The sequence below is a fragment of the Sitophilus oryzae genome, unplaced genomic scaffold (genome assembly GCF_002938485.1).
Source record: "Sitophilus oryzae breed Bouriz unplaced genomic scaffold, Soryzae_2.0 scaffold_41_pilon_pilon, whole genome shotgun sequence".
Taxonomy (NCBI): domain Eukaryota; kingdom Metazoa; phylum Arthropoda; class Insecta; order Coleoptera; family Curculionidae; genus Sitophilus; species Sitophilus oryzae.
Window position 1 is genome coordinate 3,065,017 of NW_022146996.1, and position 24,914 is coordinate 3,089,930.

Genomic DNA, 24,914 nt, shown 5'->3' on the forward strand with positions numbered 1-24,914 from the left:
AATATGTTGCCAAAGTTTCCGGAATACAGTTCGGACCACCCTGTATATTTCAAAATATTAGCAGCAGTATAAATAAGTAAGTTTTAATCATTAAATCAATATTAGAAATGGAAATTATAAAATGACAATACAAAAACAACTTCAGTTACACTGGAAAATTATCCAAAATCACTTCCGGCTCATAAAATTAGTTTGACGGCTCAGGGTTGTTATTTAATTCAATCGAGGCAGGTGTTCGTTATAATCTGTGCGCCGATCTAATCAGGACAGATGAAATCTACATAATCCGACCTACTGATACAGGTATATAATAAGCCTTGTTGCCTCGCCGAGGTGGTAATTCGTTAAGATTCTCTTGATGCAACCTCATATACCGCATATTAAAATATTTTATTAACGGATTTGCATAATTCTGTTTAGAACTCGATAGAAACTTAGGTGTTTTATAGGATATATTAGTGTGATAAAGTATCTTTTTCGTTTTCACATTAATATATCCATCAAAGTCGTTTTATATGGTGCAGTGAAAAAATTAATTTGTGAATTTAATAATAATATTGATGATTATTTCTTGCTACAGATTATTGTAGTAAACTTACCATCCGTTCTTTAATTTTACAACTCTTATTGTAAAAAATGTGTTCACTAAAAAAATGTATAAAAGATTACAGAGAGAATTTTTAACAGAAAATTCTACTTCACAATGCAAAACGCGTACCTATGTCAATCGAATTATGTATACTTCACTGGATCTAATGAGGTTGAATAAGGCGGCTTAAATTGAATTTAAAGGCTACAGGCAGAATCGGGTAGATGGAATACTAAAACTATTTTATTTTTCAAAAAAAGCGGAAAACGAAGCCTCTTTATACAGGGTGGTTCGAACTGTATTCCGGAAACTTCGGCAGTATATTCTGTAGATAAAAATAAGTAAAAAAGTTCGTATAAATGTATGTCCTAAAATGCTTGGTTTCGGAGATACAAGGTGTAGAAATTCCATTTTTATTTCGATTTTTTTCAAATCATTTCGAAAGTAACGTTAATATTGGGATGAAAATTTGAGACATTTTTTTACGTAAAAAACGTCGTAAATGTATATCTTTTAACTCAGTAGTTTTATACAGGTACGGACAAAAAAAGTTATTACTCTTCAAAACAGTTAAAACACATGTAGGTAGCGCCCCGTACAAATAGGAATCATATTGACATCAAAATCAAATTTCTCGTGTCAAAAAACTTCCAGACACCAATTTTCATCCAAATGTTGACGTTACTTCAGAAATTATTTGGAAAAAATCGAAATAAAAATGAAACTTCTACACCCTGTACCTTCGAAACGAAGCATTTTAGGACATACATTTATACGAACTTTTTTTACTTATTTTTATCTGTAAAATATGCTGCTGAAGTTTCCGGAATACAATTCGGACCACCCTGTATATCAATTATTGTGTTTGTTAAATGTCATAAATTAGTAATAGTTATTTTTGCCTCGATATTAATGTAATAGTATGGCAAAATAAAAACACTAAATAACCACAATACACCAAAACACTTTTACTTTTACACTGGACGCGCGTTTCGCTAACCATGTTAGCATCACCGAGTGGGCGTGGCAAGATCTAGCTAACCGAGTAAGAGCCCACCGAGCGTAACAGTTAAATTTCCGCGACTAGAGTAGTAGGAACGAAGAACTTGAAGGAATTGGACCGTTGTCTCTGTTCATACTATCTTTACATTTATTAATTCTGATGCTTTTATATGCATCTAATTGCCTGTAACTTGCGACTTGATTAATTAATTTGAAATTATTAAGATCTATACAATGTTCTTTATCAACAACATGTTCGGCAACGCAAGATTTATCCGGTCTAGCATATCTTATCTGAGCTAAATGTTCCTTAAATCTAGTTAATATTGATCTTTTAGTTTGCCCAACATATTTCTGATTACAATCTTTACAAGAAATTTCATAAATACCTGACCCTTCCAGTGGAGGTGTTTTATCCTTTGGATTACCTAATAATTGTTGTAATTTATTATTAGTTTTTATTTTGCTGTGTAACACCAAAGGTTCCAACCCTCAACTGTAATGTAATAGTATGGTTAATTTTCTTTAAGATGATGCTTTTAAGTTCAGCTTTAGCTTTTAAGCTATGAGTTGATGATGCTTAATATTACAAATAGGCCAGTTAGCGAGGGTTTTAGTGTCCGAATTCTGAACACCTGCACCGATTGACGTGAAATTTTAACAGTGAATAGAGATATATGTAAGAAACAAAAGTTATATAGTAGCGATGTGTGCTTTCACCCTGGGGGTGAGTGCCACCCCTTCTCGGGGGTGAAAAATAAATCAAACATTTTAATTAAAAAATCAATAAAGGGATGAATTCTAAGTAAAAAATGCTCTATAACATTTTTTCAGAAAATTAATATTTTCTATTCAGATTTTCTAATATTCAGAAAATTAGTTATTTAGGATTGAAAATGTTGATTTTTTTATCTAAAAACTGCATATTTTTCTGCCATTGTTTATAAATAACTCAAAAACCTTTTGTTTTATCGCAGTCATATAAAGCAAAAATGATGCTTTTGGAATAACTAGACGATTGACTAACTTGACTAGGGGATTATCGTGAGTGTGTAATAATAGCCGAGTTATCACTCTGTAAAGGTGATTTTTTATTTTTCGAAAACTAAATTGCAACATTTTACCGTAAAATAATGGCGAAAGAACACATTTTTCGAAGAAAATGAACATGACCGTTTTTAAAGTGCTTGAAAATACCGTTTAAAAGCTATTAAAAAAGTTCGTAGCTCAAAAATTCGCGGAGTTATGATAAAAATAAAATGGTCACCTAATTTTATCGGGAAAAAATAACAATAAAATCTATGGCTAAAATCATAAAAATAAAAACTAAGCGTAATACATGTACAGTTGGCTATATTTAGGTACTAACAATGGGCTCTGCAAGTTCGAGCGGTTTAGAATGACTAAATTTTGAAAAAAGTTGAAAATAATGAAAACAAATTTTCTTTATTTTTTAAAAAACTTAATTTTTTTACATATTTCAAAAACTAAGCAAGATACTTACAAAATACTTCTTCTTCTTCCTTCTTCATATTAGGCGAATCGCCTGTTTGGTTTCGTCGTCTCTCCCGGTCAGACAAGTTGTCGCTCAAATGTTTTCGTGGACGTCCTAAGCTTTTGCGACCTAGCGGTGATTTGTCGCATGCAACTCTCACTATCCTTCTGTTGTACATTCTGTTGATATGCTCGTTCTATTCTTCCTCTCTGCTGAGTACCAACTCATTTACATTTTCCACCTTGCATGCTCTTCTTATGCTTCCATTTCTCACCCTGTATAGAAGCGTCTTTCCAGCTATTCTGCGTAATACTCTCATTTCAGTTGTCTCTATAGTTGTTTAATTTTCGCTGTATTAGGTCGAGTTTCTGCAGTGTATGTCATTATTGGTCGTACCGTTGCCTTGTAAATTCTCGCTTTCGTTTCCACCTCAATGTTTTTATTTTGCCATATTGTGTCATTCAGGCATCCTGCTATTCTGGTTGACTTGGTTGTCTGTTCTCGCACCTTCGCTTCTACATTACCATATCCTGAGATTTCTATGCCTAGATACTTAAACTTCATCTCTTGCTGGATAACATTGCCCTCGACTTCCAGTTTGCATCTTAGTGGTACTTTTGATGTTGTCATGCATTTAGTTTTCTAGGTCAATATTATCATATTAAGTGATTTGGCAGTGCAGATAAATCGATGTAGTAAGCGCTGTATATCGTCCTCATCATTAAAAAATACAACAGAGTAAAATTGAAGGTCTTTTTTTACTATAAATGTTGATAGATAATTGATTAGATAATTTATGTCAGAGTTGTTAAATAGGTGCTTTTAGACACTAACTAATATAAGTGACTTGATTTTACAAGAGCTTGTAGCGAAAGAGAACTTTTTTTTCCGAAAGAACAAAATGTGTGACAAATTTCCATTTTTTATATCTTATCTTTTTGATGGGATATACCTAGTTAAAGAAAGTTAATATCAAGTTAATATAAATAGATATTTGCATGAACATTGCTTTACCTGTATTATACAAAATAGGCTGTCTTGTATATCGCAAGTACAAATTATAATTTACATTGCAAGAAGACTTGTGTCAAGACCGAAGACGGCCGTGACAAATTGCCATGTCATGGATATTGCATACCGTATACCTGTGTCAGTTCGTCGGATTATGTAGATTTAACTTGCTCCAATTAGATTACCAAGATATAATTTGAAACGAACATGGCCAAACCGACTATCTAAAGGCATTTAAATGTCTATAGTAATGTTACGCATGCAAAACGAGATAAATATGTATAGAATCATATTTGGTTTAATCAATATTGCTATGTGCGTAAATTTTATGGTTGCCATTATCTTCCAAATATTAGGAAATTGATATTTAGTGGATTGCCCAGAGACTTTTACCTCGGAATTCAATTACTGTGAATCTATTAATGTGAAACCTTCTGTATTGTATTTTATAGTTAAAACACTAAAATTTTTACCCATTTTTCTTCGTTGCTTTTCATTTGTTAAAATGTGTTAAAACAATTTTTAGAAATAAGTCCCATTGTTTATTTACATGCGAAGGTGGCAGCTTATAAATTGTATCCCATGATATTTCTGTTAAGGATGACTTAAACAATGCTTTATTTTTTTGACTGAATATTCGAACTTTTTCTCTTTTTTTATCTTTATGTTCCGATATATATTCAATTTTTTGTGCACTATGATCGGAGATCTTAGTGTGCAATACATAAGTTTTATAATTTTCACTAAAATTGGTAATTATGTTATCGATACAGGTAGAACTGTTTTTACATATTCTTGTGGGTTCGGTAATAGCATAGTGCAGATTATATGACCGCATGACCGATAATAGAAATTGACAATTTCTATTATTTATATTATAATATATTCTATTAGAAAAGTATATGACTAAAATGTATAGTTTTTGAAATACATTCACCGGTACGAAAAATGGGCACCTTAAAACTTTGATGTATTTTAAAGGTTAATATATTTTGTTTTAATGGGCCGATTATGATAATTTTTTAAGCAGTGTGTAGCCAAATTATTTGATATATATCTTTATCGTATCTTTTTCTGCATTAAAGATGAAACTCCCCATCTGTTAATTATACGAGGGAAAACAAAATGTGATGAAAGTTTGAAACACACAATTTCTAAAAAAGTTACGATAGTTAAATGGCATTTTGCTGAAAATAGCATTCCCAATGTGTTAGACTGACATTCGCAGCTCAGTCTCCGGAAAGCATATACCAAATAAGTCAACAGTTTAAAGAATAAACTAGGCAGAGGTTTGAAGCTAAATGAAGGGTATTAAATGGTATTAAGCACATGGAAGTGTGAAGCCAAAAATAATTGAACAGGAAGAAAACAACAATAATTTTAATATTCTTCATGCTAAAGAGAAGAAAAACATTGACTCCCGTCTATTGGGATTAGTAGGAAAAGACCACAAGATCTTTCGCCGAACGACTTAGGAATAACTGTAGTGAATACTCACAACCCGTCTTTAAATCAACTAATTCTTTTGTAGATGATCATACCAATTCAGAGAAAAACAACCTAACCATCCATTCCAAACCACATAAATTCTAGTAAGTAAACAAAAAAAAATGATATCGAATTATTTCATCATTGACAAAATCATATTTATGCTGGTATTTTAATTATAGCTTTCTCTGGGCCGTATTATAAATTTTTAGTAATTTGAAGGTTGCAAATAACTTTTAGATGCCTATTCCAAATAAAACGAAATTCTAGAAGAAAGTACAACTTTAACGCCTCTTCAAAAAAGTCTAATACAATTTTTGCATAAAATCATCTGACGAGATAATATTTACCTATCTAAAATTACATGCGATTTCCTATATGTCCCGTGTTCCAATGCACCTCACAATATAGAACTTCTAAAGCAAATTAAATTACTTTATAATGTCACTACACTCTCATAGAATAGTAGGAAGTAGGAAGGATAAGGAGGCGATACTTCACATATAAATTGTTTTGATAATAATAAATATAATACGAGTATATGTTTTAAATTTAATTTACAAAAATAATGCTGATAACTAGAAACCTTTCCATGTATTTTTATCTTAAATATCGTAATTGCGGAAAATACTTTGTTTTTATGCAATATAATGAAACCAAACCAAACCAACACTGTTTTTTAACATTTGTTGCCTGAACTTATTCCATGGCGACAAACATGATAATATAAATCATTTATTTAATTACGGTTGTTTTTCTGAAATATTCGGTCATTACAGAAAACGGCAGTACGTGAATTGAGTAGGCATTTCAAGGAATGACAAATTATACTGTTTGCGCCGTCAATTTAGTCGATATGTAATTTTAGTTTTTTTGTCTTGATAACGGAGATTAATTTAACTATTGTAAACATTGTAGTGACATACAAGGTTCGGCAATGCTGCGTCGGGCAAATCTGCAGCTCCTAGAATAAGAAACTTGAGAATTTTGTTTAAGTAAAAACCTAAAGTATGTACCAGGATGTATTTCAGGATAATATTTTAACTTCCATATGGTGGCTCACAAAAGTGTCAGCGGATCTGGATGATTTTTTTTAAATAAAACACCATGTATATTATTGCATTTTTGGCCTCCTTTCAAATCACTTTAGATAATTCTAAGATATGAGTAAATATATCTCGATAGTTTCAAAGATATTAATAAATAAATCAAAAATATATATTTTTCAGCCCTTTTTAAAAAAATTAATTAAAATACAAAAACTGAAATACAGGGTGTTCCATTTTAAAAAACGAACAAAACTTGTTTTATATTTTAGAAAGTTTGGCGTAGAATCTAGAACATCTTTATGATCTAGAATTTCCATATTTATAGCAAAGTAAGTACAGACCATCCAAAGTAAATACCTAATATGGTTTTGATTTCAGGACAGTTCTTGTATTTTTAATCATTTTTTAAGAAAGGCTAAAAATATATTTTTTGATTTATTTATTAATATCTCTGATATCCCCTATCGAAATATATTTTACTCATATCTTAGGATGAGTGATCCAAAAGAAAGCCAAAAATGCAATAATATACGGGATGTTCCATAAAAAATATCTCGATCCACTCACACTTTTTTGAGCCACCCTATAGAAGTTAAAATATTTTCTTGAAATACATCTTATTAAATACTTTAGGTAATTTTGGTATTTTACTTTAGGTATGTAATTAAACAAAATTTGCAAGTTTTTTATTGTAGGAACTACAGTTACAGACGCACGACGTACTATTGCCGAATAATATTAAGAACAATGATAGTTCCACTATAATAGAATTATTTTATCTGAATCATTCTCTGAGACTTTACATTAAAATTCCTTAGTAATATACGTCAGAATATATGCTGAACACATTATATATAATAAAAATATATTAAATTTATAGTTCATGTCTGGCAATTTTGCAATTTTATAGATAAACGTGGCAATATCGATTTTTTTTCTCGCATTCCTTCCGTAGCTTCAGATCCGCTGGTCAAACAGTAGTCTTATTACGATAATATAAAAATTTTAATAAACTTATATGGAAACACTTTTTATTTCTGACTAAATTTTTTGGAAAGAAAAAAAAATTGGTATAAAACTTTAAGATAAGGTTTTTTGTTGTAAATAAACAAGATAATAAAGAATAAACGACTGCTGCGATTTATTTTCTTGTGAATTTTGTGTTCAGTAGTAAAAGTACGAATGTCCGGTTATTTTCATTCTACCAAAAAGAAAATAAAAAATAAAAAAATATCTTATGTTGGATTAACGGATGTACAGAGGGGAAGAATTAACTTTAATCGTAATTTTTTAAACTAGTACTTTTTAACCGTATCTCTTTACAGTACTAAATTCTATTATTATTTACCTATCGTGTAACGTCTCTATTTTACAGCTACTCCAGTTTTTAGTACCGTATACGAGATGGTATAGCCACTTTATGGGTGGCTAATGAAGCTTTCTAGGTTTACTACTTTATCCTCGATTCTTCCCCCATTAAACTTAAAAAAAACAGTGTGTGCACTATGTGCGCATATTTGTAGTGAAATTTCTTACTAACAGCTATTAAATTGAAGGATTTGAAGGATATATATTTTTTATGAATGCTTTTTATAAACTTCAAAAAAAATAGAGTTAATATGAAACCGTATACTATTCTAGCTTTATAATTTTATGTTTTTTAATTTTTACTAAAAAACGATAATTGATAAATATAATATATATTAATAATAATAAATCACTCAGCCGGATAGCCCTGGCAGCTGAGGCCATTAAACCAAAATATTGCTACATATACAGCGTGGTCCGAATTGTATTCTGGAAACTTCGGCGGCATATTCTGCAGATAAAAATAAGCAATAAAGTTCGTATAAATGTATGTCTTAAAATGCTTAGTTTCGGAGATACAGGGTGTAGAAGTTTCATTTTTATTTCGATTTTTTCCAACTAATTTCTGAAGTATCGTAAATATTTGGATGAAAATTGGTGTCTGGAAGTTTTGTGACACGAGAAATTTGATTTTGATGTCAAAATGACTCCTAAAAGTAGGGGGCGCCACCTACATGTATTTTAACTATTTTGAAGAGTAATAACTTTTCGTCCGTACCTGTATAAAACTGCTGAGCAAAAAAATATACATTTTCGTAACTTTTTACGTAAAAAATTTCTCTTGGTAAAAATTGTTACGAGCAACCGTTCTCAAGATATTTAGAATGGAAAAAGTCAATATATGTCATTATTGACAAAACATAATCACGTTGAGAGTAGATAGTTATTTGATTGAAATAATAAATTTGGGAAATTTTTATTTCTTTTTAAATTAATCATAAAGTTTCTGCGAAAAATGATGTTTAAACAGTTTCTGTTGAACATATGACACAAACACATTTCATATTTATGATTTCAGTCTAATAACTATTTAGTCAACATGTTTAATTTATGTCAATGATGACAGGTATTGATAGTTTCTAATCCAAATATCTCGAGAATCATTAGTCGTAACGATTTTTACCCATAGATCTTTTTTACCTAAAAAAGGTCTTAAATGTACATTTTTTAACTCAGTAGTTTTATACAGGTACGGATGAAAAGTTATTACTTTTCAAACCACTTAAAAAATATACAGGTGGCGCCATCTACAAGTAGGAGTCATATTGACATCAAAATCAAATTTCTGATGCCAAAAAACTCCCAGACACCAATTTTCATCCAAATATTGACTTTACTTCAAAAATTATTTGGAAAAAATTGGAATAAAAATGAAACTTCTACACCCTGTATCTCCAAAACTAAGCATTTTAGGACACACATTTATAGGAACTTTTTTACTTATTTTTTTCTGCAGAATATGCTGCCGAATTTTCCGGAATACAGTTCAGACAACCCTGTATATCTCTGACTACTACTAACCAACAATTTGTTTTGTGTGGTCTGTGCGGTCTGTTTTTCTTTAAATGTTTTGTTCATTATTCATTATTTTTACTGATTAACAGTAATTTTATTAAATTACACGAATATTCTCGTTGATTATTAGTTTGAAATAAATATGACAGTGTCCTCCCATGAAAATACGAATTAGTAACTCTAAATTCTAATTCTGAGCTGGTAAATGAGCTAGATGCTTTACCTAGACCATTATTCAGAAGCTACAAAGCTATCGATAAAAGTATGCATTAAAATTTACTTCCTAGCACACAACCAGAGGATATTAGTACACAATGACATTAAGGTTGGTACGGTATTAAGTTTATTATAGTGATTTCCTTAGCCGCGTATGGCACAGATCGTTACCCAGTGTTGCCACAAGCTTATTTGTTATCGGGGTAGATTATCACGAGATAGCGGGGTTAAATTATTTTATAAAGGGGTTGGGTTTTTATAAGGGGGTTGCCACAGCCAACCCAGCATTGGTTGGCTGTGGCAACACTGCCGTTACCACTTTTCTTCTCGCTAGCTTGTGCGTCACGGCCTTGAATTTTTACTCCCAACGCGCGTAAAGAAGTTTCACTTCAAAAAATCCCAAACACACATAATAACACAAATCAAAATGCAAAAGCAATATCGCAAGTATTTATAATTTTCCAGAATGCTGGTTGTTTGACATAATTTGACACAAATAATAACATTTAATTTGACAAGAGTTTGACATTTTTCAAAAATCTTCAGTCAAGTCCGTACTAATCTAGCACGTGCGCCGTTTATCGTTCCGTCACCCCAATAAAATTGATATATGATCTGTCATTATTGGAATAAATCAGTAAGATTGGAAAAACAACAAGAGATGACACGCATGACGAATTTATACATAAACCAATCCATAGTTAATTTTTTTAGTGAAATAATTAGATTTGTATGGAGGTGAGCTGCTTTTTTCTGTCATCGTCTGTCGAAATCTTTCCTGAGTATAATCAGTGTATAGTAAGACTCTTATTAGTAATTTTAAGAGTCTATTACGCTGTACTGATCGGGTCGCTCTCAGGGGTCGGGTAAAGCGGGTGTGTGGCTGAAGGAAATATATATTATATTTCTCAAATCTGTTTAAGGCTTAGCCCGATCCTGTCGTGTTAACCCACACCCAAAATTTCAAACATAGGTGCTTTGATTAAGGCTTGATTAAAGTTTGCAGAGCTTCAGCATTTGCCATAAAATAGCGAACAATTGATTACAAAACCATATAAATTATATATCACTGTAATCAAAAATCTTCAATATATTTCCGTATTGTAACGGAATTCTAAATTAAGTGTTTATTTTCGAGAAAATTTAGTCCAAATATAAGGAATATTTTGTTGATGTTTGACCTTCAAAATCTTAAAAACAAAAAAGTTGTTTAAAAATGTACTACTATAGGGATATAGTATAATCCTTTATCTTTAATTTCCTTCTTCATTTGTGTAAAAATACCTAGCCAGTTTTACTTAAAACGTTCAACGCCGAACCCTTATTTTGCTACTTTTTCGGACTAGAGAAAAGGACTCAAGGAATTATTCCGAATCTATATTACTATTTTCTCTTTATGTAGAAGCTCCGAAAATCTGTGATAGATAGTAAAACGTGTTCAGCGACTCTGTTCTGCCTTTTTAATTTGTTTCGGTTTATTCGCCGCAAAATATCTGTCCCGATCTAATCAGGCCAAGTGAAATCTACATAATCCGACCAGCTGACATCGTTATACGCTTTGCAGTTTCCGCGGCATGGCAATTTGTCACGGTTGTCTTTACATGCAGTATAAATTGCACCACGCAATAACGGTAAAAAGCTGTGGCGGTGTGAGGAAAATTTATTTTCCTTCTGGATATTTAGATGCAAAACATTTTTACTTTTCACGGTTATGCATGTTTATTTCACCCATAAAGCCTGCATGAAAGTGGATATTTTTTAAATGTGTATTTTAGTTTTAGCCTCCAATAACTCTTGTTAAAAAATCGTATAATATCCATAAAATTGGTTAATTTATTGATCAGTCATTTCCTTTCTGAATGAAGTTCAGACTCCTCTAAAATCATCATCACTATGATCATCTAAGTAAATGAAACAAAGTCGGGTAGTTACCCCATGTAACTCAAGGACGGCTGGATCGATTTTAATAATCTCGAATTCGTCACCGCCTCGAATAGCAGAATAAAGGTTGATTCTCACTATACCTTCCATATCAGCTACCTTCCGTTTCCTTTTCGTTTACATAAAATATTATATCACCTAAATGAATAGGACAATGCACACTATCCGTTCCGTTTCCCTTCCGTTCCATATCCTTTCCTTCCATACATTTTTTGACTGACGGACTGAAGCGTATCGGAAACAGCTTTGTCAAGTTTTTACATTTCTACCAGCTCTGTTAACATTTAGCTGATATTTATTTATTCTTTCACGTCTTAATTAAATCTATTACCTTTTTCAAGAGATACAAATTTTTAAAATAAAACTTTGGTAATGATATAAATTGTACAATAAAAAGCATGCTCGAAAGTATGGAACTAATGCGGAACGGAAGCTTACATATAGCGTCAATACAATAAAAAATACGGAACGGATATGGAATGGATATGTAATGGAAACAGAAGGTATAGTGAGAATCAACTTTTATGTGGATCGCATTGAAATAATATTAAAATCGTTTAATATCACGTCGCATTGAGAAGTTTTTTTGTAACACTTCTAGAAGTACTTTAAAATTTTGATGACGGTGAATGAATCACTGTCAAAGTCAAAGAAGCTTGAGTGGTACTAATTCAGTACTAATTGTTGTTACATTCATATACAATTAAAATCAGAAGAGACCGCTTCGATTAATTCTAGTTTTCTACCTTTTTCACGACTGGACAGTCAGTTACCCGTAGCGGCTAGACAGCAGCTAACTTTGAATCCATAAGGATATTTCGATATTTTTTATTTTTTCTTTTAGTTATACGCTTAAAGCTACCTAAAATTTAAAATTAGAAGTTTGTGACACATCAAGAAGTACCTTAGAATTTTGATGATGTGTCAGTGACTCAATGTCGAAATTAATGAAATTAAACATGCGATTATGCATAAACTATGATGTATAATTACTAAATATTTTCGTAAGCTAGCCAGCTATAGTATGTCCTCATGTTTATTTAAAATTAATATTTTTGCTTTATCCACAACGAAGTTACAGTGTGGTCAAAAGTGTCGCTAATACCTTCAAGAAAGACTTGGCGGGGGTACGGCAGTGCCCCCAGATAGTGTGTCCAGAATAATTAAGAACTATTTTGAATTAAAATGACTAATATTGAAAATAGACTATAGGTATATAATATTTGTTCCTGAATACCAGATTAAGGATAGGTGGATATATAAAACTCAACACCAATTAATTAAAACATTTAGGTAAAAAATGCTATTATAAAACATTCATTAATTAAGAAGGACCTTTTTCTTTTAAGACCGAGGCGAAAATATATTTATTAAAGCTCTGTGATATAATAATCCTGTAATAACTGAGATTAATTTTTAACCCTCTAAATAATTTAAATTCAATTTAGAAAGTCTGAAAATCTTGACAAATTAAAAGGAGTAACCTTATCATTAATTTACGTCCAAATTTATAAAGCTTTACCTAAAATGTTATATACCATTTTTCACCTTCCATTATTCAAAGTAAACAAACTGATTTTTTCTTTTCTAAATACTGGTAAATTAGCATTTAATATTTTGATTTTAGTATAAAGATTTATTTTAGCTAGCGTTATTTAAAAATTATGTACACTAAAATATATAAACTATAGTTATTTTCAAATTTTGTGTTGCTTTGTTAGCGTTAGCGTTATTCTTGAAGATGAAATCACTTTACTAAGTATACAGGAGTCAATAAATAAACACTAAAATTTCAACCTTTCAAGTAGTGATGAGAAAAACCCATTAATTTCAATAATCGAGTACTCGAGCGAATTTTCGCTTGAGTTATCCCATCACTACTTTCCAGTTAATACCTTACAACTTAACTAGGAAGTAGTATATTTTAGTTAACTTTGTTTCTGCTTCGAAAAATATGTCGACAAATATATTCTTGCTGCTCAAAATTGCAGTATAATTTTATAAGTATAATTTTTGTAATACACATTTTGTTATTGACAAACGTAGTTGCTATATAGTTTAGTTTTAAGAGTGAATTCAACATTTTTTGAAAATCTATACAATATGTACCATATTATAACAAGAGTAATTAATAGACAAATTACTAGATCTAAATAAATTGTCTTTAGAACTGTTTATATTGTCATTAATATTATCAATAATAATTCTTCATAACTATTAATGAGACAACGCAGTTGTACTATATGTTATAAAAAATTCATATATTATCTTGTAGAACATAATACTATTATGCAGTCAATATTGGTATTATATCCCCATATAATATATTAATTGCATATCGTTGTACCTTAATGCTTATGCCATAGATTATAATTAAGCTTTTCTAAATTGATACAATATGTGTGTAGTAAATTAATTATACAGTAGGACTGCTTGACTGTTGCTAAAACAATTAGTATTATATTACCGAGCTAATACTAAACATCAATTAAGCAAGGATTCAGTGTGTCAGTCAACCAGATGTAGACCTAAAGCTATTAGTTTACTTTGTAGATGCATTTGAACGTCATGTATATCTTGTCATGTCTATGTCTATGTTTATTTTTAGCAATAACACACCTCTCTTAGGAAAGATGTTTATATATTAAAACCGTATGATCGAAAAAAAAACGGCGTCCAAAATGACGATCAATAATATTTTCCATATAAAATGACAGCGATATTCATTTCATAGCCATCGCTTACGCCATTTTTATTCGATCATACGGTATATTTTTATTCGAATTACTTAACTCATGCATTATGGTAGACGCAACTCCTTTTGTATGTTGAACATTGTAGTTTTATAAAAATATAGTAATTTTTTATATTAGAAGTCGATTTTACAAAAATGCCAAAATCAAAACTTACGTAAGTAAATTTAAAATGAATTGACATACCGGGTGGCCAACTAAGAATGGACGCCGACTGTATTTCAGAAACTACTTATCGTAAAATTTTGAGAAAAAAACTGTAATAAGTAAATCGGGCAAGAAAAATCGCTGTAAATTATTTTCAAGTTCGAAAAATGTCCGGGCGCACTGTGATGGCCAATCAGAAAACAAAATTTTTCTCAAAAATATGCAGGTGAAGAGGTATTTTAAATATTGCTAATGTAGTTAATGAAAAATTTGTGTTTTCTTAAACGTATTGTGGTGTATATAATAAAATATAGTGGTGGTTTAACATGCTTTTATTAAAATAAGGGTAACTCTGGTTTGGGTTAGCCGATTTAAACAAACTAGGGCTCATTTAAAACAGCATTTCTTTCTTAAGTAAAGCAGAAAATTTTGAAAATATCAGCGCAAACCGCAACTTTCTATCTTCTCTCTAAGGGGAGATATTAAGAGAAATCATGTTAGGCTGCTGCCTAGGACTATAAGGTCTAAAAATTATAGTACTAGGCTAGGAAACAAAAAAAGGTAAACTGCTTAGATCAAAATATCAAAATGTATATTTTAGTTTCATTTTAATGACATTTAATTGATATTTATCTATGTTCGTTTTTGTTCCGGCTCTATAAATAAAAAATGGTGACCTAGCTGGCCGTGGAAATATACCGCTCCAGGGTCTCTATCTACTAAAGTAAGTAAAGTATCCAAGAAGTTCCACACCATATCATACACCAATAAGCTGCACAACTGTACCAACTGAATCATCATGCTGAAATAGCTACAAATGCAATTTCATCATAATTGGTCCTCTAACAAAATCGGCAATTCCTTTCTTAGAAATAGTGGATAGTTCATTCCATTTAGATGAATAATAGAAAAGTCCAATCATTCACTCTCCTAGACCCAAATATTAACGGTCTTGGTGCTGAACTACTTGCATCAAGTGTAGATTTGGACCTGTAGTGCATATTTTTAAGATTCGCACGTTCGTTGCTATATGAAAAGTGACCCGAATAACATAAATTTAATAATATAATAATAAATAACACATACAACAGGTAAAACACAAAAACAACTGAAATGAACGACGAACTTGGATTAATAACTAAATGACATCAGCATGCAAATAAACCCTAGTTTTCGGCTATACGAAATTCTGGCGTATTCTGTTAAAAGCAATATGGCGGCACAAAATTCCTAAAAATTTAAATAAAATCATTGATATTCCGACTTTCAGATATTTTAATTTGGCAACTACCTACATAAAATTAAGCAGAAATTAGTAAAAAATATATGGACGACAATGATTTGCTTCCTTAATATCTCCCGCTAGAAAATTCCCCACTTTTGGAAATGTTGTGCTCTATTTGACTGTACAAAAAGAAACATAACCTGCTATTTAATTTTTTTAAGCTAAAACGCAATATATGTTATGATGTCAAACAGCGCCCCTTAGCGAAAAAATGTATCGAAACAAAATTTATACTGAAAATTATTAAGAAAGAAGAGCTCTTTTAAACGAGCTCTAGTTTGTTTAAATCGGCTAACCCAAATCAAAGTTAACCTTATTTTAATAAAAGAAACCTTTCTCCACCATCAAAATACCCTGTATCAAAAAAAATACAAATATCCCATTGATTACAATAGGAATATTTGAAATACCTCTTTACCTGTATATTTTTGGAAGAAATCCTGTTTTTTGATCGGTCACCAAAGATGCTCCCCCTATCGGACGTTTTTCGAACTTTCGATATTCTGTGGCAAACATGAGAACATAATGTTACTTTGTTGTTTGGATTTTGTTCTGCAATTTTTGCATTTAAGCATTCTTCAAGTTTTTATAGTACTATAATTAAAAAAGCAAAAGGAAGGACATAATATGGTGAGTACAAATACAGATGATATTTTTCTTATTGGATTTTGTAATTATTTATTATACGCATTACAGAGATGATTTGTTTTAGGAATAAATTTAATAACAGTCACACAATTCGGTTTCCTGTTGGGTATGGGCAACCCAACAGGAAACCGAAGGAAAATGTTACTAGCATACGTTTTTTTCTCTTTTTCCACAATGGAATAAATAATTTTTTTGTCATACGCTCCCAAAAACAGCTATTTTACGGACTCATTTCAGTCCGTAAAATGTTTCTTTTTCGGCCTAGGCCGTAAAGGTCGTCATGGCAACCTTTATGGACTAAAATGTCTAAATTGTTGATGAATTTGTGTGATTTTGTGACAAATTTCGAATGACATGTCAAAATGCGATGAAATAAACAAACTCGTTACTAAGATATGAATTTATAAGCCAACTTTTTCAAACATTATAATTTCAAATATGGAAAATTTGCAAATATGCGTTCTAAAAAACTGTAAAAAGCGTATGACAAAAAATAGTGTATGTAACACGTACCTAAATTATGTTTTTTAGGACTCATCTACTATTTCGGACTCGGCTAACGCCTCGTCCGCAAACAGTAATGATTCGTCCTAAAAAACATCATTTTAGGTACTAGTTACATAAATAGCTATTATGTTTTAGTTCTATTATAATAAGTAAATAAAAATGTTTTAATTATTATGACCATTTAAGTTTTGATTGGCGTTGTTGACAGGTGACTAGTTCGAAATTTCTACACAGATAGCGCTAAATGAAAACATTTTGAAAACAAGATTTTCATTTATTGTCGACTTATTTTCGAAACATGAGTTTTTCTCTTTTTAGACACAACTATGATATAATGCAGATGATTTGTGTCCGACTCCATGCCAATTTTATAAAATAATGAATTAAATTCCGCCATGTTGGCTAGTGATAGCGTTTTTAACCAAAAATAGATGGTTTTATTGGCTCTTGAGCTTTTAAACTCATAAGAACGCGTTCTACTTACATTAATTTATATATTTTTATTTTTAGAACTATGATATAGAAATAAAAAAAAATAAAAAATTATATTTAAAACACAAAAATATTTTATAGCAACAAATAATGATAATGATGGGGCATTAAAAATATGAAAGTACATTCATTTAATTTAATAATTAAACTGAGGAACACCGATGAATTTGCTTTTGCCAGATATTTTGCGAGAAAACTTAAAAACAAAGATTTTAAGACAAAAAAAAATATTGCTGAGGTCGACATTGTGGATGGTTGTTTTTATTTTGAAGTCCACACAAGACAGACTATTTTAGTTTGGTGTTTTGCTTCTTCGCATTTAGAAACAGTGGCTGTTGAAAACGGGAACATTTTGGACACAAATTGCAGAAAATGTTTCGAAACATTTCCTGTAAAAGTTTTGATTCCGCATCAAAACATTTCAGAAAACGGCTTCTGCCATCACATTGTAAGCACATGTAACAAAGCCATATAAAATATATAGATTTCGAAAATGTTTCCTATTTGTGGTATATCGTTTCCATTTTGTGCCAAGAAACAAAAACATGATTATTCGAAACATTACCTAAAATGTGTCCAAAAATGCTACTTGGGAGCGATTTCTCTTGGTCAATTTACTTATAAAAAATGTCTTCCCAAAGTTATACGATAAGTACTTTTTGAGATACAGCTGGCGTCCATTCTTAGTTGACCGCTTGGTACATTTTTTAATTGACAATTGGTTTTTCCATCTCTACGAATGACTCCTTAAATCCTATAATATAGTTTTCCCAACTATTTCAATCATTTTGGACCTCTCCCGTATAAGTTAACCTATATTTCTATCATTCTATAACATCTAATTAACTTAAGTCTTACCTCAACATTTTGTCGCTGTTATCGAATTTGGGGATGTGTTCTTTGTAGCGGTAGCTCGCTTGTCGAATGGCGATCAGAGCGTGCTTCCCTAAGGGCACGTTTTTTTCTCTTACTCTGTAGTGACAGGAAACGTTCCTAGGATAAATCCCTGGATAATTCGGTGACTGGATGCGACAGTTACGCCTCGAGCAACCTGATAAAAAATAAAGTAATTTGATCAGAAAAAGTACACCAAAGAAATAGCTATCGTAAGAAAATAAGTTATGAAAGGAAAAAATAGCACATTGTTTTATTGGAGTGTAAAATGATACTTTCTGTAGCGAGGCTGTACACCATTACAAACGGGGCACAAATATTTATTTTTATTCCGAATAGAACATGCCATTTTTTTTCAAACGCCACAAATTTAAACCATTTCAAACGTTGCAAATATTATAAAAAGATTTACCCTTAAAGTAATACCCTGTAGATAAAGGTATATCGAGAAACTATGGTTATACTCGTTGAAATTGACACTTTATGTCAGTTTAATAATATATTTTTGTAATTATGTGCTTAGGCGTAAAAGTGCTTTATTTTTATGCTTAGGCATTAAAATTACTTTGTAATATTGTCATGTTGCAAAAATAATACTTTTGAGACGATTAAAAAAATATTATTGGATTTTAATCCCTTTTTAAATACAAGTGTTCAATAGTGTTAATAAAGATAATGGTTCAATAGTTTAACTTTTATTCTTGATAAATTTATCTTTTTATAATTTTCTTATAAATTTACTAAACAAAATATTTGACTTGTTTTAGTAAATTGATCAGAAAAAATATACCAAGGAAATGAGAATCATAAGAAAATAAGTTATGAACGAAAATAAAATTGTTCTATTACATCTAAATGTCTGAATTTAAATGTGTATACAGTGCGTTCTAGATAATTGGACCTACAATGTAGGACCTGCAAGTTTGTATTATATGGGACTTTTCGTCATTTTGATTTTGTGTCAGATTTTGCTTTGAATTATATTAAATATAACATCATAAAATTTAACTTTTTGCTCTCGGATATTTGTGAAATTTTTGCATTTAAAGAAATAAATGGCTAAAAACTGGGTTTATTAACCGAATGTTGAAAAATTTAATTTGAATTTTTTTTAATGTTATCCCAGTATACTAATTTTCAGTTATCTAAAAGAAATCTTTGTTTCGCCTTTTTAACTAGGAGCATCAACTATTTTCAGAGCAAAAATAGTTGCCATTTACTAAATTTATTTTTTTTGAAGATATATTAAATTTAGTTGTTTTATTTCAGCATTATTTAACGTTTTCCGAAAATTTTCAAAACATAATTAAAATATTTTGGGAAATGTTTACTCAGTGAGCAATATTTTGTCACATTTGCGTTTTATACATGCGACCAATTGCACACACATGTTTCGAAACTGTTACTTTCAAGTGCCCAGTATACGTGGAAGATGAAGCACGATAACAACGCAATTTTAGGCAAAAATTTGGAATTCTGTCAATGCATGTGTGAACTAATACACAAATAAGGCACTTATCACTCTTTTTATATTCCTTATTTTTTTTTAAATTTACCAAGAAAATTATTCTCAAACACTAAGGATTATATTTCATTTACGTGGAAAAACATTGAAAAAATAAAACTGGAAATTTTTTAAATTTTTGTGTTAATGTTATCTAAATGATTTTTAAAGCCTATGAATTCCTCGCTACAGAGAATTTTGTTTCCCTTTAAGGATGCTCTGTATTTACAGAACGTAGTACTGTATAAACGTTGTATAAACGTATGTACTGTATAAATGTTGGTACTGACCAAGCGTAAAAAATCATCAATGCGAGATGAAGCCCCCCAATCGATGTTTATTTTACTCCGAGATTTTAAATATATCTAACGCTTGCCTAACTGTAACTTTTGTTAATCTATACCGAAATCTATACTAATATGTAAAATCCTTAAGTGACTGACTCACTGATTAATCACGATCCTGCTCAAATCACTCAATGTAAGAAGCTCAATTTTGGCATAGAGATTGATTCTAGGGTGTAGAGGTTCGATAAGGAATTTTTTCGAAATTCCAGTTCCAAGGGGGTGAATCCACCAGTCAAATATTAAAATATTTTTTATTTAAAAAACGGTCAAGTTTCCGAAAAAACGCTTAAACACGTATATTTTTTTTTGTTTTTTTACATATTTTAAGATTTTTTAAAAATGTTTACAGGATGTTTTGAAAAATCTGGTCGTTGATTAATCACGATCCTGCTTAAAGCACTCAGTAAAAAGCTGATTTTTGGAAAACGGAATGACTTTAGGGTGTAAAGGTTCAATAAGAAGGGATTTTTCGAAACTCGAATTCTAAGGGGGTGAACCCACCCCTCATATATTAGAATATTTTTTATTTAAAAACCAGTGAGTTTTTCGGAAAAACTCTTGAACATGTATATTTTATTTTGTTGTTTGACATATTTTAAGATTTTTTTTGAAATTTATACAGGGTGTTTCATAAAATATGATCATTGACTAATCAGGATTCTGCTTAAACTGCTTGACGTTTAAAGCTGATTTTTGGCAAACGGATTGACTGTGGGGTGTAGAGGTTCGATAAGGAGGGGTATTCTCGAATCTCAAATTCTAAGAGGGTGAAGACGCCCCTCAAATATTACAATATTTGTTATTTAAAAAACGGTTAGTCTTTCGGGAAAACGTTTGGACAAGCATAATTTATTTGGGGTTTTTACATATTTTGAAATTTTTTAAAAAATCATACAGGGTGTTCCAAAAATTTGGGCAATTTCTTAACCACGATTCTGCTTAAACTGCTTGACGTAAAAAGCTTATTTTTGGCAAACGGATTTTTCGAAAGTCTAATTCCAACGAGATGAAACTACCCTCAAATATTACCAAATTATATAATAATATCGCCATAGTGTTTTTTCTCATGCTGACATAAATGTGAGAAAATTTTATCCAGTTTGTATGTGAATGGAAATTCTGGCTTTGCTTTATCATCACCATTACAAATGATTAATTCGACGCGAACGAAATCGCGGGTACACGCTAGTTTATTATAAAATGAATTAAAATAAGTGTTTGCTTTAGGCTTAAATGAAAAGCTGATATTAGTATTATTATTTAGTAAGAACCGACATACGCTGATAAGTTAAGCATATTCGCTAACAACAAATTTATCTAAATGGATGTCCTGTTTCAGCTATGAATTTATGCACGATAATCTCGCATATATTTGCATTAATAAAATTGTTTAATATTCCACAATTAATCTAAAGCACCGGTTTAAATAAATTAATAAATAATAGAATTTCATATTTGCTTACGCCTGCTGTTATTGGCAATTTTGACATCGCCGGCTGTAAATTTCAATGAATTTAATTTTGAAATTTTAATATTACGAATACCGCTTTATTATGGAAAATTTTCACTAACATACATTTTCGAATACTAGAAACAAAGTTTTTAATTTTACATTCATTCAAAATAATATGTAATTTCTGTTTTTTTCGTATAATATAGATATAGATAAAAGTGTATCTATTATACTCTATAATAGGCTTGGTGCATGTTCCGCCAGTGCTGCCACCATCGGAGAATATCATAAACAACTAGTATATACAAATACAGGGGTTTAAATGGCGAGTATACGAAATTATTATATTATTTAGTTATTCTAAAAGTGTTAGGAAGTATAATTTGTAAAAATTCTTTAAATAAAAATAAAAAAGTAAATATTTTGATATGTTCAGAAGGTCTAATTTGTATTATAATTTATTATTACAGTTAAAAACTTTTTAGATGAGTTCCACTACGATAGCGAGCATAATTTTAATCACCGGTTTTGCTAGTGTAGCATAATTGGGGCTATTTCGTCTATACCAAAAATTTTTCCAGGTACATAATTATAGTTTTAGATGGATGTTCATAGAACATTTAATCACTAGTTGATAAAAAAGTATACCATTAATATTGCAAATTATATTTTATCCTCTCATAGTATGTCTATTTAATTTTTTGATTATGTAACGCATTTTGTTTACTCACTTGTTTCTTCACTCGAATTGCTTGAATCCATTTTAGCTTTTGATCAAATCGGTTTGAGAAACTATGAAGCTATAAAATGTTGTTTTGGGAGAGTTGAATATCCTGGAAAGGTTAAGTTATTGAATGGCTATTACACCCAACAAAGCCCTAATTACACTCTCCTTTACGCGTTAACATTTTTTCGGGAATTTTATTAAAATTTAAAATTGTCACAACGCAACATGACGCGCGACGCGACGCCTGTAAATATTTATAACGACGATTGTAAATATTTATAAATATTTACAATTTCAAAGAATAAAAAAAAATAAAAATAAAATTCTAAAATATTTAGTATGTTTATAGTAAATAGAGTAATAGCAAACATTAGACCAGTGTTTACAACATCAAATTCGATTATCAAAATATAAGTCATTTACGGTGTAGAAAGCCTTCTCTAGTGAATAAGATTTCAATACTTTGCGAAATGATGAAAATTATGTTATGGATTTGATTTCAAATGGCAGGTAATTGTGCATTTTTTTTCGAGTTGTATAATATTGAACTTTTAACTAACTCTAAGCGTGGGGTAGATAGATAAAGATCTTGCCCCGCGTTCCTGAGTGGATAAGTGTAAGACGGCCTTTCTCGAGAAGTTGCTTACGTATTAGGCAAACGGATACAAATATAAATAAGGAAGGAAGAGTTAATATTTTTAATTTTTTATAAAAGTCCTGGCAATGAGTTCTGCTGTTTAGTACCAGTGAATATCGAACAGCTCTCTTCTGGAGCTTGAAAATGCGGTCAAATTGAGTCGCACAACACGTACCCCAGAATGGAAGGGCATATCTGAGGTGCGACTCAAAAACTGCATAATAAACAGTTCTAGCCACGATAAGTTAAGCTCCTTAGAAACGGATTTTAATGCAAAATAGGCAGAGCTAATTTTTTTCGACAAAGCGTCGATATGCATGTCCCATTTCAGAGAATTGTCTACAAGCCCTAAGAATTTTATAGATTTTACGACGTTAATGGTGGTGTTGTTAAGTACAAAAGGCTGCAGCGAGTTTTTATACGACAAAGCTTTAGTTTTAGAAATGTTGAGACTCTGGAGGTTCGAATCGCACCAAGATTTAATGGTGATTAAGTCATTTGATATAATCCTATGAAATACCGTGACGTCCTTGTTGCTCCAAGTGAAGCTAGTGTCGTCCGCAAAAAGACATATTTTACCACTAATATTTATGTTAGCAATGTTGTTAATAAAAAGAAGACACAAGATAGTGCCTAGTACTGAGCCTTGAGGTACTCCACATTCTATTGGCATTCTAGAAGACAACGTAGTATCCACCCTCACAAGTTGGCTTCTGTTGCTCAGATACGACTTAAACTATTCGAGAGATGTTCCCCTGAACCCATAGTGCTGCGGTTTACTAATTAGGATCTTATGATTTACACAGTCGAACTCACTGAAAAATCACAGAAAATTATTGCTGTAGAATGATGGTTATTTAGGCTGGAGTAAATTTTATTAAGGAGGGAAAACATAGCGTCATTTGTGGACTTGTTGCTCAGAAATCCAAATTGATGTTCAGTAAGTATTTTGTACTTAAACAGAAAATATACAAGCCTTCTTTTAACCAACCTTTCTATAATCTTAGATAGCGTTGGAAGGAGTGCAATTGGGCAATATTTAGAAGATTGATCTTTGTCTCCTCCTTTATGCAGAGGAATGATCATTGCCGTCTTAACCCTCAACTGGTAACACGCCTCTGAGAGACGCTCTTGTTTACATTTTTCTTCAGAAACGCAGTGGCGCCTCGCTTGGCGCCACCGCCGATCAGGGTATACCTAGCTCGCTTACTGGACACATCATTCTGGGCGGTAACGACTTTTTACATATCTATTTATAGCCGTGGGAAGTTTTTTTATTTGAGTCAATTCCGTTAAAACGTTTCGACTTCATACATTTGCTAGCAGAGGGCCTCATATAAAAGCAGGTCCAACACCGACTAACTATTCCTAATTTTCCAGACTTCCTAAAAAAATTATAAGGAATATTTTGGAAGATGTGGAACAACCAGTATCAGGCCCAAGAGATATATCGGACAAGCTTCCAAAGAGAAAGACAGGCAGGTATTGGTCTTACGAAAAAAGAAGACAAACAGCTTACAAATGTACGAAAATGTATGAAATGTTATAAGACACATTCATGTTATATAGTTGTTTTTTAAGACTTTTTCAGACAAAAATTACCCTTTAGACATTTGAAATTCATGCCGTCATCTCTCAGACGTGTGTTACTTGTAGCGTACTAAAATTTCATGTTACCAGTTGAGGGTTAAGACATTTTGGAAAAAATTCCATTTTGGAATGACATGTTTATTAAAGTAGTTAGGAGATTCAGAGTGTTTTCTGGCAGATTCGAAAACATTTTTAAAGTTAGCCCGTCGTTCCCAGATGATGATTTATTTTTGATGGTAATAATTGTACTGCGAAG

At 31.1% G+C, this 24,914-nt stretch overlaps 1 protein-coding gene across 1 annotated transcript in view; it reads right to left on the minus strand.

Moving 5' to 3' along the window:
* Positions 1-24,914, minus strand: part of LOC115885674 — a 528,892-nt gene that overhangs the window by 67,192 nt on the left and 436,786 nt on the right. Inside the window, exon 6 of the mRNA XM_030904655.1 lies at positions 18,365-18,557. Within this exon, the coding sequence (XP_030760515.1) occupies positions 18,365-18,557 (193 nt within the window). The remainder of the gene's footprint in view (positions 1-18,364; positions 18,558-24,914) is intronic.